The sequence below is a fragment of the Emys orbicularis genome, chromosome 15 (assembly GCF_028017835.1).
Source record: "Emys orbicularis isolate rEmyOrb1 chromosome 15, rEmyOrb1.hap1, whole genome shotgun sequence".
NCBI classification, from domain to species: domain Eukaryota; kingdom Metazoa; phylum Chordata; order Testudines; family Emydidae; genus Emys; species Emys orbicularis.
In genome coordinates this window covers 30,359,712-30,376,967 of record NC_088697.1, presented here as the reverse complement: position 1 = coordinate 30,376,967, position 17,256 = coordinate 30,359,712, and the positions used below count along the sequence as shown (strand labels likewise).

Sequence of the window (17,256 nt, the reverse complement as noted above, 5' to 3'; positions counted from 1 at the left end):
GCAGTTTAAGTTACGAGAAGTGGGTATTTCCATTGAGTGCTAAAGGCCAGGTGTGACACTGCACTCCATATTCTTCACAATGATGTTACATGATATGATTATGACATTGTTATGATGTATTTTATGCAAGATAAGCCATGTGAGATGTCACTGGAAAGGTTATTTTTTGCTGAAGATAATTATCCTACTTGTGTGCATGTATAATTCTTGTCTCTAGTTATGAATATCGACTATGTCTCTGCACTTCAAATGTAGTTACACCTGGGGAGTGCCCACTAGACAAGAGGCTTTCAGTCTATACAGAGGGTGGGGAATGGACCATTAGGAAAACAACAGGCCTTAGGAGAAGCTTATCTCCCACCTGGTGAGCCTTCCTGTGAACGCTCCAAGCCGCCAGTGAGTGATGGCTGCTATGACTCTACAAGGACATGTGATCAGACCACGTCTCTAGACTCCATCTTGGGATGTCAATAATTTTCCACAGACCAGTCTGGGGACCAAGCTTTGAAACAAAGGGTTCCCGCCCTATGCAAAAGCTAGATAAGGCGGGGAGTGACATCATCTGAGGTTCTTCGCTCCCCACACAAGAAGACTTCTGCAAACACCTGAGGAAGAAAGACTGAACTGGGGGAAGTGCTGGACCCAGGCTAAAGGGATTTTTAGCCTGTGAATGGAACACCTGGGGATCCCAAGCTGTAAGCAAGTGAAGCTTGCCCCTTAAGAATCTGCAGCCTGTTTGTATCATCCGTTAGGGTGAGAATCTGCTACTCATATCCAATCTATTTAGTATAATAAGCTTAGCTTGTGCTTTTTGTTTATTTGCTAGGTACTCTGCTTTGATTTGTTTGCTATCCCTTATGCTCAAGTTGTTAAACTTATTTTTGCTTTATCTAAACCAGTATGTGGGAATCATAACTCAGGGGCAAATGCTGTTGCATATTCCTCTCCACATTGAGGGAGGGGGTGAATTTCATGAGCTTACACTGTACAGTTCCCTGTGCAGCGCAAGACGGTATAATTTTGGGTTTATACTCCAGAAAGGGTGTGTGCCTGAGGAGCTGGTAGGTGCCCTAGCTGTAGCCTTCCCATGCAAGGGCTGGTCAAAGAGCCTGCATGTAAGTGCAGCTGGTTGTGTCCCTACCTGTAGGTATGCTGGTGAAAGTGTAGGCTAGAGGGCTTTGCAGCTTGCCACAGCAGCACAGTGTAAAAGGGAGCCCAGGCTGGTGGGTCAGGGGGGCTCAGTGCCAGTTCCAGGTGGCACCCCAGGGGGAACCTGTCACACCAGGTTTACACCAGTATCACTCCACTGACTTCAGTGGTGCTGCTTCTGGCGTACAACGTAAACAAGAGGCGCATCGGGCTCTGTTCCATCTCTGGAGGGCACTTCCATTTGAATGAAAGAAGGGGACAATGGACATACAAAGAAAGCAAGAGAACAAATTCCTGCTTTGAAGGAAAATACTGAGTAAATATAAATACCTGAGGGATGCGGGTGGGAGTTTACCAAGGCTGCCTTTTACCTGCGCTGCCCATCCCACACACTGTACACACTGCCCTCAGTTCTAGGGGCTGCTGTATCTCACTGAGCCCTCAGGGGAACCTGAAAAGCTTTGGAAGTGTCCTTTAGCCCAGCGAAATGCTGGATGGTGTTGAGCACATAGCTGAATCATAGTGAGCTTCAACAGCCACGGCACCGCAGCTAAATTTAACGTAGCCACATGCCTGGATAGACAACTTTGAAACCAAGCATTTAGGGTTTAAAACCAGCTGCAGGACAGCAGCAGCTGGAATTCCATTGGCCATGTGAGATCCTGCAAAGCCCTGCAGTTCATTCTGTGAGGAGCCAATGACACGGGGTTACTCTGTCTGACGGTTGAGGTCCGGTATTCCTTTTTGCAGGTACGATTTGCTCCCACAAATCTTGTGTTTGCAAGGTGGATACCTGCCTAAAAATCTGAGCATTTGTGCCACTCTAGCACTCCGCTCTGCACCCAGATTTCAATGGCAAGCACCAAAAGGGAGATGGCTGTTCTGAAAACTGTGGCCAATAAAGCAACAGTTACACGTCGGATCTTATCAAATCTTGCCTCTTACATGGGGCAAACCCCACGGATTGTCAAATACAATGTGATAATCCTTGTAAACTGGCAGCAAAGACAGCAGTGCCATTCGTTAGTTTTCTGGCTATAGAGGGGAAATTCTCTTTGTTAAAGGGGTTTTACTCCTGTATCCGCTTTACACAGTGAGTTAGCGTATTCTGGACAGCTAAGAGGAAGCCCAGGAAATGAGCAAGGAAACTCATCTACAGAATAAACTCAAATACATCAGACAGTTCATTTGACTCATTATTGTTATTTTAATAATGGAAATGTGTAAACATAATAAAGGCCTGACTGATTTTCTACATGTAAACATTGCCATGTTAATAACCAATCTGATGAGATATTGTAGTATAAATATTGCAGGTGTGAACACACTAATTTAAGTGACATGCCCACAAACTTCAAAGCGTGGTATGGAACTGAAAGTGGCTATGGGAACTCAGGGCCCTTCGTTCGCATTATAGCAACTTTCACTGAAAACTACAGTCTTTGTTGCATTAGGGCGGTGCAACGTAACAGAAATTCCCAGGAAACCACAGCAGCAAGTTCTGCATTTTCAGTGCTGGCTACTGTGCATATGGTCATATAACTGTGTAACTGCTAACACTAGGCACAAGCAAGACACACCGATATTTGTTCTTATGGCACCTCACGGGAGTGACCCCTGAGGCAGTCCCTGATGAGATTTTGCTTGGCCATAGCAAATGTCCTGAGTAGGTAGGCCTTCCCCAGAAACCTTCATTACATCTATCGAAAACTGTTGGTTTTCCTAATGAACCTCTATATGAAGTTGGAGTTAAATGCACATGTAACTACACCCCTCCTGCACACCTCATATGCATGCATATCAAGTGGTCTTCTGACTCTAAAGGCACCCACATTCATCTCTGAGCTACATACTGATCTCACAGCCTAAGCAGAAGTGTATAAACACTGCCATAGGAAAGATCACAAGGGCTTTTAATGGACCTCGGTGTTGGAATATAGTTTATACAGCACAAAGCATTTAAAAGAGCATTTTGATGGTGAGGTGTCCCCTTCTAAAGGGTGCTGTGTGTGTGTGTGTGTTAGAGAGAGACACACACACATCTGTATGAAGTTTTTGTTTACAATTCTAAATAGAAACGAATAGTGCAGATTCCAGTGAACAAAGTCTGACTAAATTTCGAACAGAGACAAGATACTATATGAAGTGCATAAATTCATAGCTAGACATGATTAATAGGGGGTTTGGTTTGGTTTTGTACCCAACAGGAAAGATTTTGTGAGAAAGGAAATTAATCCTGTTTAAGAGCTGTGATAACATAAGAGATTCTGTATAGAGGTTTCCTAACCATGTCCAAAACATGTTTCCAGTCTCATCCTTTTCTTCCCCAGGTCCTTGCAGAGAGAGAGAGAGCGCTGTGTTCTCAGAAAGGCTTAAAGGAGCGGCATAGCCAAATGGCTTTCCCCATTATAAAAACAATTCATGAGGGACACCGCATTAAAGAAAAGGAATGTCAATTGAAATTGCTAGAATGAAATGTGATACACAGGACTCAGAGAGGAAGCTGTATATATTGCATTAAATGACACCACAGATTAATCCTGTCTGGTGGAGTGTCAAACGCACAGTTAACCATGAATATTATTAAGGTTCAGTAATACCCATTTAGCCGGTCAGATTACTTGTTCCCAGCTAATCTTTTTAGTTAAAAGGGAAGAAAAGCTGTTTCTATGCTGATTTGACAATACAGTAGTGGATAGCCAGACAGAATGTTAGACAAGCATCCACTGCAAATCTGTACACTCACAAGCTATGTTATGCTCCAAACCCCCATATGTCATGATCTTGAGATGCCTGATTACAGAAGGGCCAGTGAGGCTCCAAGGATTCAACCATGTGAAAGAAAAAAGGAATGTCCTCAACACACATCTCAACAAGACACTTTAGGTCAGACAACTGCATCAGAGAGATGTTCTGATGACCATGTGTTTAATCCACGCGCAAAAGCCCTTGGAAAAAAAGATCTCCAATTCAGGCATGCCAACTGGCTATAATTGCCAAGTATCTTTTTTTTTAACCTGTATTTAGGTATACGGATGGGGCTTTAGAAACCTTTTTATTATGGTTATCATCTTTGTAATATCATGCATAGGTATGTACAGACAATGGTGATTGGCAACAGATGTGTGGAAATGTCAAGAGAGACCAGGTTTTTAAAAGCTTTCAATATCAGACCTTCCTATAAAAAAAGCCAACAAAAGATTTTTTCTTTACATCCATTAAAAAAGGGCAAATTCATTATAAAGCAACACAAAAAAATGTTAGAGAGAAAACGCTTGGTTTAAACTTTTTTTTATCCTCATTACAAAATACTCCATCTTTCCAATAAAATGATCTGTTGTGTGTTTTTTTTCTTGCACTGACATGATCCTCTGAACGAAAAACTATCTGCTTTCACACCTGGGTAGGAACCAGGCCTTTTTAGGCAAATTTGTATGTTGTTGTTTATTTTTGTTGTTGTAAAAAGTTTCTAACAGAGCAAAAGCAGAGTCACTGCAGAAAGAAGCAATGAAACAAAGGAGGACGACGTTGATGGGCTTCCCAAGGTCGCTGCAGGTGCCAAACAATGGTTCCCAGGAGGGAGAAAAATGGTTGTTTAAAACAAATTTGGTGCATGTGGCAAGTGTGGATGTTTCCCGTGAGGTCCAAGGTGACATGTATGACAACAGACACAGGAAAGGAAACAAGGGGGAGGGGGAAGAGAAGAAAGAAAGAAAAAGAAAGAGAGAGAGAGAGAAAATAGATAAAAAGAAAAAAAATAGGTCAAATATAGAAAACATAAGAATTAAAGGTTTATTTAACTTAGTAAATTAAAATGGCCAAAGGTTAGAGAAGAGCTTTAGCACAGTAACACCAGCGAAAAGGCCGACTCGGCAGCTCAGCAATGCCAGAAGCAGCACAGCAAGTTAAAATTCAGGGGGTGAGGGGTTAGCGAGCAAATGGATCAAAATAAATGACGGAACAGGAGGCTCAAATGTGAAACATGAGAAAATGATTAGCTGGTATTTGAAAGGACAACGCTGCTTTTTTCTAAGAAAAGACCTTTTGGAAGCAGATACTGCACCTAACAGCCTGTCCAAGTCCTGACCCAGTGCTCACTGCACTGAGAGTTTGGGTAATAGATACACTTAATTACAGCCTTGCAAAAAGCAATATGGATGCAGGAATACCACCGCTGGCTCTTCCTCAGAGAAATCAAGCTCCACTAGTTGGAGTCGTCGTAGACTACCCTCAAGCACACTGCTTCTATAACCATCTTTGTCCTTACAGTCAACTTGAGGACACCATAAAACTGGCCCCAGGACAGTCTCAAGGGATTATATAGAACAAATATATGTTTTGTCTACATGGAAGATTTTCTTCCTAATGTAAGAAGGAGCAATGCTGGGTTGGAAACATTGACTCCAACCCCTGCCGTGGAGAAGTGGGTGGCTCATTCTGAAATCAAAAGGGAAATACTAAATAACCGGCTATGAAATAACTAAGTGACCCCAGTGTAGAACCAGATCCTTGGCCGATGTGAACTGCCATTACCACATTGACTTCAATGGATTTATATGAGCTGGAGATTTGGCCCGATGTTCTTCCCCAAGCATCTATTAGGGGAATCTGCCCACAGAGGCTCTGAGTCTGCTAATACGTCACAGGCCAAAGGTAAACCACTGCCCTAAACAAGATCAAACAGCTAAAGCAGCAAAATCTTCTGTCCACTTCAGGCAACATGAATAATTTCATTGCATGATGCTCTCCTTCTCTCTGAAGCAGGCTTCCATTCTGTGAAGGCAGAGAGCCCAAGTGCTGGAGTACATTGGATCGACACTGAAGGAAACTACACTCCGAAACAAGGACCTCTCCTCCAAGAACTCACTTAAGATGGTTCCCACTCATGTGGCTTTCTAGTATTTTGAACAGCAGCATTCAAAATGGCATAGTGATTCAAAATCTAGCTCCTCCTCTCCTTTACAGTGGAGTAACAACTGAGGAGTAGTTCCGCTGAAGTCAATGCGGTTACATCAGTGAGATCAGAATAGGGCTATTTTAATCTATCTATGGCTTTATTAAGAAGCCTATAAACAATTTTCTCTCTGCACTCTGCCTGGCATTTCAAAGATTGCACTTTCAAAAGGCCTGTCTCACTGCTCCTGCTATCCTTAACCACTTAACTGTTACCTGAATGTTTTCCCAGGTACGTTTCAGCATTCCATTGGACTGCAGTGGAACGCTATAGACAATGCCAGCACAGGAAATTTGCAGCGAGCCAACCTCAAGAAGGCTGAGGGAACTGAAACGCTGTTCAGCACTTAGAAGCTTCCTCTTCAGTGACCCCCAAGAGCACAAAGGAACTAATTTACTGCTGATCTCAGCCTACTGCCATTGGTTGCCTAGCCCTGAAATGATCTTATGCAATTCTCCACCTCCCTCCCACCAGTCTCAGTTGTCCTTCAAATGCATGAGGGTAATAAGTATTAGAGCTATTGAAAATGCAAAACTGAGGGTGAGTTGTTTAATGAGTTACCAAATGTCCTTCCATCTGAAACTACAGACCTGTTAAGCACTCATCCCACTCTCTCTTCCCCCCCCACTCCCTTTCAAGCCCCAAGCATCCAGTGTTAACAGGTCACACTCATTTGTATGCTTAATGTTGCCAGTGGGCTTTACCCAGTAAAGTTTTATCATGCACACTGCACAAGCTCTCAGCTGCATCCCTCAGAAAGGGGAGGGAGGAACAGACCAAGGCTCAAGGCTCAGCTACAGGACAATGTGGGGAGAATTTGCTAACTGCTTTGAGGGAAAAAAGTGAGAGAGTCACAGATAAAGCTCTAAAGAAAAAAATAAAATGAAATAACTTCCTTAATACAGATCATAGGCAACAATCGCAGCATGGATGCTCTTCACTCAGGCTATTCAATGAGGCTGTCTCTACTGCTCCAGCTTGCCAGCTTTCAGACTTTTACATCTAGTGTTAACTTAAAATCATAGCTGGTCCGAGGGTCTTACCCCCAAAGGGACTTCTGTGGCTGAATTATTATACGGGCCAAGAGAGGTCTGAAAAGGAGATTCTCCCAAACCTTTTTTCTCTCCTGCAGGCTACCAAACTGCCGGCAAATGTCTGTACTTTAGGGACTGTTTGGCTATTGCAGTATTTGTGATTGCACCTTGTTTTATGGGGAGAGAAATCCATGAAGGATGCATCAGTCTGTCTGCAACAGCAGCTTCTAAAAGGACTGCTGACATTATTCAATTTCTTTTGCCTAATGGGCTACCCAGTGTAATTATTTTAGCAACAGGTTTGCTTTAGAAAGTGCTTTAATTTGGTCTCCATTTCATTTAATAAAGGCCATGCAGCACAGAACAATTTTAACCACACCAGCCAGCTCTTTACGCCTTTATGCCGCTGATAACTGTCTTGTATCAGCAAATGAGCAAAAAGCAAGCAGAAAGCAGGTTTGAAAGGGCAATTCATGTTGTGAAAAGCACGATACCAGATATCTGAATTTTCCCTTTGCCTTGGCTTGAATCAGGGACCCTATTTACTGGTTTCAGAAATGCATTTTCTACCCAGCACTTTTCTCATCTGCATGTCTTGTTAGTGTATAGTGATACAACAGCAAATATTTCCTGTGAATAGTCAGACAACGGTTTTTCATGGAGCATTCCTACCAGGTTTTTGCTGTGCTATACATATGCTTTGAATGGGTAACCAATTATGATAATGTCTTTAAGCAAGCAAGTTGTCAGGGTTTATTCAGGCACATTAAGGGATGCAGCATAGTTGCATTAATTGAAAGCAGAAAACAAGGGTAAAGCTTGTGGCGGTCATACCTGGGATTACAGTAGGCTGAGCTGAAGTCCTGAAAGCATAGTGTGCCGGCTTGGATTTCCCTTGCTGATTCTCAGCTATCACGTAGACCTCATACTCTGCATTCCACTCTAGGGACTTAAGAATGACGTGGTCGCTGTTAGAGGGGAGTCTGATCTCTGGTTTCCAGTCTGAGGAAAGCTTCTGGGGGATGGCGAGAGGAGAGAGGGGATAAAAAACACAGTGCATGGTCTTAATGGTCAGTTCTGAGATAGGAGGATGATCAACTAATAAACATCCCACATGATGTAAAACAAACAGGGAGGCTTTTAAACAGGCACGGGGTTCTCAGACAACTCAGCAGGTGCCAAATGGGAAACCTACTGCCAGAAGCAGGTGAATCTGTCCCTAGGAAGGGGTGGCTGATTGAGAACTTATGAAATCTAAGCAGCATCTTCCCTACTTATTTCCCAGTACAGAGCTATCGTGCCTAAAGAAAACCCTGCTGCTTGTTCCTCTCCCCTCTGCCTGACACCAGATCACACACCTGTTTTAGAAAGACCAAGCCCCAGACCCTCCACGCACGTTGCTGAAGTGTGAAACATGTCCAGGATTTTCAGAGGATTTTTTGCAGCGCTGGTACATAGAATTCAGACCATTTTGATGACAAAGGTTTGCTTCCAAACTGAGGGCGAGCCTAGTTTACCAGTTTTGTCTAGTCTGCTCTCTTTAGTCTCTTGGAGATTTTCAAAGCTGCCTAAAGAGATATGGATCCCTAATTTCCATTTTTAATGGAAAGTGGGTGTCCAAATCCTTTAGGCAGCTTTGCAAACCTGTTACCAAGATATCCTGAGTACTCAGTCTCCCCTGAGCTTGCTATTCTATGGCACCTCGATGGCGGATGAGGGCTGCCATTATCTCAGCTCTTGCACAGCAAAACTGCAATTTAAAACCCAGCAGTGAGTCCTGCTACTTGCTACTGTCACTGGGCAGCTCCTTTGCTTTTCTGCTCTTACTGAGCCAGTCAGAGCGGTGAAAGGGCAGTGGTGCCCCTCAAAGACCAGCTGCTTGGTCTCTCCTCACAGACGAAAATGTGCCCCATGAAATAAGTGATCCATATAAAGGACAGGACTAACAAAAAAATTATAAAATCATGTGGCCTCCTCAGTGGCCAATTCGCATCCAGGATTCCACAGCATTCCGAAGCACATGCTGTTGGTGAACCTCGTTTTATGGCAAAGGGGAAGCCCTCACATGAGTGCTATGGTCAAGAAAGAAAGAAAGAAAGCATTCGTCTCCTAGCTCATCCCCAGCTGCATGCATCAATTATTCCACCTAGAGGTACTTGCATGTAAGTCACCTATTTATGGTAATATTTCAGGTCATTCACTGGGAGAGGGAAGCCAGTTAATACACAATGCAGTTTAGTGGGGCAGTTAAGGTGATCCACCAACAGATGAACAGAGAAGACAGAAATGTGCAGCAGGGCTGGGAAAAGCCGTAAGAGGCTGGAGAAAATGCCTTCTACAGCACCCAGGGCAGACAAGTCATGAGCCAGCAGTCAAGCTTGGGACAAGGTCATGTGGACACATGGCAATACTTTTTTTTAAAATGACCTGGTCATTAAAAACTAAGCGAAAAGGTTTTCATAGATTTTTAAGGCCAGAAGGGACCATTATGATCATCTAATCTCACCGCCTGCCTAGCACAGGCCAGAGAACCTCAGCCAGTAGTTTCTGCATCAAGCCCGTAATGTCTGCGGGAGCTATAGCATAGCTTTTTAAAAGACACCCTCAAGTGACGAAGAATCCATAACATCCCTGGGATTTACATCCCTAAAACTGGAGGTTGATAATGTGATGGATTTAACCAGGGCAACAAGTTACAGCACACAAGCTTTCCATATAAAACATCATTTCTTCCTCCGAGGATGAGCAGCTTGTTGGTTTATAGGTGGGTCACTCATTTTAATTAATTTCAGCATCAACAAATTAGGGAGTTGTCTTAGATGCAGGACAGTGTATGCGTGGATAAAAACAATACAGGATAGCCCTTTTTTTATTATTACTGCAAAGTATTCTATGCATGTTTTTTGTAAACCTTTCATGAAAGAGAAAAACAACTCAATTAGGATCAGTCACAGTGCTGGGTGCATCTGAAAAACCCTATGAAGCCTATTTACTGAGATCTAGTGCTTTTATGTACCTTGGAATTACCTTCTGCATACTGATCACAGTGGCATCGAAGCACCCTGACAATGGAAAATTCCTCCACTAAGTTGCAAACAAGCCTTCTCATTAGCCAATGAGGGTCCCCAGAGCAAGGCAGCATGTGGCTGCTTCAGAACACTGGTAACACATGGGTTGGTGAACAAATGTGAGGTAGAGCAGCAGGGAGAACGCAGTGAGTGGGGTTTCTTCACGGTGGAACATTTGTTAGTGCGAAGTGGTGGGGTTGGTTTTAGAATAATAAATTTAAACAAACAAACAAACAAAAAACAAAAGCCCACCAGCAACGGAGAATGCTTACTCTGTGCAAGCCCCTCCCCTCGGCAATGGCCTCTGAAAGATGGCTTGGATGATCTAACAGGTCTTCTTCATCTCTATCTTCTGGATTCTATGAAGCTAAAACACCTAGTAAGAATTTAACAACTCCCTCCTGGCAGAGGGTGGTTGGGAGGGCACCCGAGGGGATGCAAGAGTCCCTAAGGCATTTCTAGCGCGAGCGCCAGGATTACTCTGCTTGCTTCACTCTGAGGTTCACTCACCCCACTGCATGGGATGAGTCTTATTGCAAAAGTGGTTTCCCGACGGCTGGTACAGAATTACTTCATGAGAGGGTCTACCAGGCTTAGTCTTGAAGATCTGCTTCGTAAATGCCCCAAAACTTCCACTAAAGGCTCTGGTACAGTTTAATTGCTACCAGGCACATTAATATTGGAGCAGATTGTCCAGCCAACAGAAACAGCATCAGTAATTTTTGGCAAAACTTCCCCCAGCCCTACAGATCCTCAGGACCTCAAGGCTTCTCCAACACATTCTTATTCCTTAAGGCTGAGCTGCAACGTATTCTCTGATTCGGTGCTGTGCCTGCTGTAGAACAGAGAACATCAAACATCACCTAGCAAAAGCCGAGGTTACAGTTGGCTTCATTTGTTCAGCTTGCAGCAATGTTACCTACTCATAATAAAACAATCCTTCCATTGGGCATTTGCTCAAAATAGAGCAGTGTGGGTTTCACAACCCTTGCAATTATAGAGACCTAATTTACTTGGGGCCTAATGAGGAATATCTTCAGATAGCGTCCCCCCAGATGGCCATGAATACATTTGCCCTTATATTGTCTCCATCTAACGTTGAATACAGTTGATCCAGTCACCTCGCCTCATATTCTTTTTTTAAGTCACTAGTGCACAATAATTTGTTACCAATATGTGGATTATCCAAGCATATAGGGTCAGCTGGGAAATACAGCATGACAGTTGTAAATTGTTAAGATAAGAGTTTGAAGTTAAATAATGCCCCATGTTTCAAGCCACTGACTAAGGCCTATTCAAAATGTTGCTGGCTATTATGTTTCATAAGAACATGAAATTAAAAAAAAAAATCTATGTGCTTGTTATCACCCATAGCAGTGCAGCCAGGGGGAGAGGGAGGAAGCGAAGGAAATGAACAGTCAAGGTCAAAGTCAAGGAGAAAGTGGTGAGCTAAGAATTTTCTGCTAAATTCTGTATATTTACATGCCTGTCTATTCCAATGCCACCTCATTTGTCCGGTGAGTCCATCTGTCATTTCTTGATGCCTAGACTGCAAGCTCCCTGGGGTAGGGACTGTTGTGCTTTGTTACTTATCTGAATAGCGCCTAATACAGTACGGCCCTGGGTCTTGACTAGACAAATCAACAACAAAAACAGCCCAGCAGTCTCGGCTAGTGGTCATACTTACAGCTTTGTATTTGATCAGATAGTGTCTGATCGGAGAGCCTCCATCATCCTGCTTGATAAGGTTCACTTTAATGGAGTTCCCGTCTTCTACAATCTGGCCCTCCAGTTTGGGTGCGCTGGGTTCCCCTGAAATAATGGTTTGACTAATATTTAATTTCCAGCCACTTCATAAAAATAAATACATAAACAAACCAAAGCCAGTAAAAGTGCACCATCATCCTGAAACACTTATGGGCAGATTATCTGCTCCACCCTGGCTCACGCCCACGTGGAAACGCAGGTACACAGACGTGAGAACGCATCCCGTGCTCCTGAGAGATTCTAATATTTGCAAGGGTTAGAATTTTTAGCAGGTATTTGTGCTTACAAAATTCCGGTGAAATTTTGCATGTGGCTAACCAGAAGTAGGGCAGAAGCTGGGCTTGAAATATAGCTCCTTGGTGTCTGCGACTCAGAAGCAGTTTTAAAGGTTTTCATTCTGAAATTCTTATGTTAAACAGCAGCAAAACAAAGTGGGTGTCAGTCTGTCAAACCAGCAGGGCCACTCTTCTGAACTGCATACAGAGCAAACTCTCTGTTTCAAGTGGCTAACTCACCTCTCCACTGAGAGACATGTTCCTCCTATATCATTTTTTCTGGGCCTGCACATTGAATGCTTTTCAAATTTGAAAAAAATCTCGGGATTCTCCATCACCCTGCACCTTGTACTGTCATGTACAGCAGTGAAAAGTAGGCATAAAATATTACTGCATTAGAATAGCAGCATTTTACACTCAGTTTGCATTGGTGTAGATGGCTACACGGGATGCCCAGCAATGGGGAATCAGACCCTTGTCTCCAATTTAGTAATGTTATTTAAAAAAAAAAAAAAAAAAGAAAACATTCTCCTGATTTGCAGCTCAGGCCATGTCCACAAAGGACAAGAAGGGGTTAATCTCCTCCCTAAGACTTCCATTTACCTAGGTCCATTTCCTGCCATTCACTAGTGGTGGCTCTTGTGATTCTCAAGGCAAATGGTGAGTCAATTCCTGCTCTATCGCATTTGTACAAGATCCACAGAGGACACTTCCCCACCCCCACACAGTGAACATTTCCTCCTTGTGCTTTTACAATATCAGCTCTTCTGCATGAAACAAAACTTAACTCACATGACTTAATTATGCTGTTACAAGTGCTAACCTCCCATCTAGAGAGACCACAGCTAGAGTCAGATTTCTGTATACACATTCCCTATAATACTCCCTTTGGTATTTCTCCAGGTTTCAGCTGTTTCTAATTCATATTGATATGATTTACCCCCTGAAGTCTGTTTGGAACTGGCATTACTACTATTTTGTTGTTTATTCATGGATTCTAAGGCCAGAAGACACCATTGTGATCATTTAGGTTTGACCTCCCATATAACATGGGTCAAAGAACTTCCCCAAAATAATTCCTAGAGCAGATCTTTCAGAAAAAAACCCATTTAATCTTGATTTAAAAATTGCCAGTGATGGAGAAACCACTATGATCCTCGGTAAATTGTTCCAATGGTTAATTATTCTCTCTGTTAAAAATTTATGCCTCATTTCCCATCTGAATTTGTCTCGCTTCAACTTCCAGCCACTAGATTGTGTTAGACCTTTCTCTGCTCGATTGAAAAGCCCCTTATTAAATATTTGTTCCCCATGTAGGTACTTACACACTGTGATCAAGCCACCTCTTTTGCAACAAGAGAAGAAAAAAAATCAATGAATACAATTTTCCAAAGCACTTAAATGATTTAGAAGCCTTAGTCTCATTTTCAAAAGTAACACAGTCACTTGGGAGCCTAATTCCCACTGACTTTCAATGAGACTTAGGTGCTTTTGGAGATTTTACCATTCAGCTTATTGAAAGGCAATGGGACTTAGGCTCCTAAGTTAATTTGAAAACAGGATTTACTGTCAAATTTTGTAAAGTGCTTAAGTGACTTAGATGCTTAAGTCCCAATGTGACTCTATGGGTGCTTTTGAAAATTTAACCTACAGGCTCTTAAGTTACTTTAATGCTTTAAAAAATTTGATCTCAAGTCTTGCTGAAAGTCAAAGGGACATAGGCTCTATTCTGTACTCATCCCCTTAGAATCTGAGTGCTTAAATCATTTTTGAAAATGTAACTTAGGCAATTTAGAAACTGTTACCCAATGTCTTTGTGGGCATCGAGACCCAGAAACTCCATGCTAGTCTGAGGCTGCATTAAAGACCCAACTCCCAGCTCCATGAATCCAAAATCTATAAGGACGACAACTCTGGAAGTTATCAGTGGTGGGGTACCAAGATATGACAATGGCTCACTATTAAGACTCAAATATTTGTTGTGTGAATAATTTTGGCTAATGTGATTAAAACATACGTTACGTTAAAGAGAGCTAGCACTGGCCTTATATTAGAAGTGATGGAATTCTGTCAATCTACAGGTTTTAATGATAAGCCAAACCAGTCTTCCTTCATCTATTCCAGAAAGAGCAATGTGACTAGTAGGGACTTTGTCTCCTTGTGAAGTGAGCTCGGGCAAATGAAGAGCTCCAACATTACAGTAATCGTTCCACTGAGAAGCCTGCACCATGAAAACACCCACTGTCTTCTCCTTTCCACAGCTTCTGCATCAATGGGGTTTTTGTGCACATCCCCTCCAGAAACGAGTGTTCCCTCAACCCCCCCTTATTTGTTATGGTATGTTTTCTGCAGATTTAATTCCCTTTGGCTCACGAAGGAAAAAATAAAAAGGATGCATGATGCAAGTGCCAGTGGAAGCAGGGAAGTTTTCATGAAGATAGGCTTAAAAAATACACAAAAATAAATCTTGCCTCAGCCATTGTAGAGAGATGCATATAAAGTCCACACAGATTTTGCTTCCTTAAAGAATTACTAATGAAGGCAGACAAATCAGTCCAGAGAGTAACAGAATCCTGGCACTATGACTAGCTACCAAGTACAGTTCTACACTGAAAAGCGGATCTGTGAAAATGGCACCTTCTTATTCATCAGATTTTCTCCTTGAAAACTTTTGGGATAAACCTGTTTGTAACTACTTTCTACTCCTCTTACCCCTTGTGGATCCAGCACTGCTAAGAAAAAGCAAGCTGGATTCTTATTCAATCTCACATATCAAATAGAACTATTAACCATCTCCAGTGCCAGGTTCTGCCCTCGGTTATCCTGGGCAGCCCCGTTGAGCTAAGGGCGGCATGTGGCTCACAGAATTTTTGTTACTGGGGATGTAATGCATGAGAAGTACAAATCTGAGCTTGACTCTCAGATCCCAGCTTGAGTTTGCAAGGCTGGAACCTGGAAGAAAAAAAAAAAGGAACTATCTATTGTAAATTGAGCAATTTACTCTGGTGTCACTCCCAGGCAGGTTTTCAATGGCACCTTGGTGCTTTGCCTATCTGCATCTTATGGCACCTAAATACCTTTGAAACGATTTCAAAACAGAAGAATTAATGAACTATCTGATCTCAAATCTGCAGCTACCATTGCCTGAAAGAGCATGTGACTTTTAGAGACCTCAGACAAGAAGGAGAAAGGATAGGCCATTGGGTAGGGAGATCGCCTACAGCTTGGAAGAGCTGGGATCAATTTCTCACTCTGCCAAACTTCCTGAGTGACTTTGGGCAAGTCAATTAGTCTCTCCTGGCCTCCGCGCCCCACCTGAAAACTGTTCTGATCTTGGGGTCTTTTGGACATTAGTACATTAAAGAGTGTGAGGCACCTGGATACCAGTGGGGGCCATATAAGTGTTTACATAAGAACAGCCACACTGGGTCAGACCAAAGGTCCATCTAGCCCAGTATCCTGTCTTCCGACAGCGACCAATGTCATGCCCCAGAGGGAATTAACAGAACAGGTAATCATCAAGTGATCCATCCCCTGTCGCCCATTCCCAGCTTGTGGCAAACGAAACTAGATAGATGTGATACGCACAGGAATTCTGCTTTAGTGCAGCACTGGAGAAGTGGATTTGCCTTTAAAATGTCCTTTTCCTCATGTGCATTTTTTAAATATTCCTGCGTGTAAGGTTGCAGGGTGTTAGCTATTAGAAATCATCTCTCTTTTAAAGATACTGGGCCACAATACATTACACTGATAGCCCCCACGCTTCCCTTGCTACCGCAAGCCCACGTCTGATTGCTGGCTTGCTATCTTTGCCACACCACTCTCCGATTCTATACTGCCTCCCTGCAATCTGCCTGCCAGCCGTGAAAGCGTAATGATGGAAGGTTAAATCAATAAAAACCCTCTCAGCATGCTGTACTCCACCTTTTTGGTGCAAATTGATTTACATCTGCTCTGCCATTTGTTCCTGATGATGTGCCTTTGACTGCTCTGCAGTATTTCAGCCCATGATGGCTGTTGACAGAGCAATGACATAGTAAGGTCTAAGAATGTGATACTTCCTCCCTGGTGCAACTTCAGTGGGTTTAGATGGAATCTGGGCCATTACCTCCATTACATTACTTTGGATACTTATGACCAGGATTAATTTACAAGATGAACAAAAAGAAAATAAAAATACCAGAGAGCAGCATGAAAACTCAGGCCTGTAACATTAAACAGCAGAGCCTCGAAAAGGGCCGGATGCAAAGCCAATGAAATCAAAAGGAGTCTTTCCCTTGACTTCAGTAGGGTTCAGATCATATCTCCATTCACTGCTAATGTGCACACCATATAATTCACACTCAGAAAAGCTGTTCCCTTCTCTTTTCTCAGCAAAGATTTAATAGAAGAGGGCAGTTGTAAGGTCTTGTATTACTAAGACTTCCATTACTTCTGCCAAAGATACTACAGTGCATTTGCTACTAGTACATTACAAAACGGTGTTAAAAATAATGGAAAATAAATTACAGTTGTCAAAATAAATGAACAAAGTACATTGTGAGAGGCATTATCCTAGACTCTTTATAATTCATAAACTCATTGGTAATTTACATTGGTTCTTCCATTAATTAGTGACTATTAATGAAGATGTCTTGCATATGCATGTAGTGCTAATCCCAGGTTTAGAATGCCAGGGTATGTAAAGGGCCATGCAAACTATTATGGTTTCACTAAACATGTTTTAATAGCTGAAATCATTTATAGATTTCCCGCATGTTTCTATTTCTCGGAAAGATACTCTGATTGACTTCATTATGGATAATTTTAGCAAAACCAATGCTATAATTATTTGTAAATTAAAGTTTACAATTCAGCTACAGTCAGCAGGCAGGGCTCCCAGCAAACTCCTAGGATTAATTATATTCTATCATCTGGTCTCCTTTTGCATCCCTAATTCTTGCAGATATTTTATCTAATCATTAGAAAAAGCATCTCTGTCAACTATAATTATACAAATGTAGAACACT

The 17,256-nt window shown here is 42.5% G+C and overlaps 1 protein-coding gene across 1 annotated transcript in view; it reads right to left on the bottom strand.

Annotated features, from left to right (window-relative positions):
- Window positions 1-17,256, bottom strand: part of NCAM1 (neural cell adhesion molecule 1) — a 167,153-nt gene that overhangs the window by 16,881 nt on the left and 133,016 nt on the right. Inside the window, exons 19-20 of the mRNA XM_065417058.1 lie at window positions 11,893-12,017; window positions 7,972-8,152 (exon numbers count right to left, since the gene is read on the bottom strand). Of these exons, the coding sequence (XP_065273130.1) occupies window positions 7,972-8,152; window positions 11,893-12,017 (306 nt within the window). The remainder of the gene's footprint in view (window positions 1-7,971; window positions 8,153-11,892; window positions 12,018-17,256) is intronic.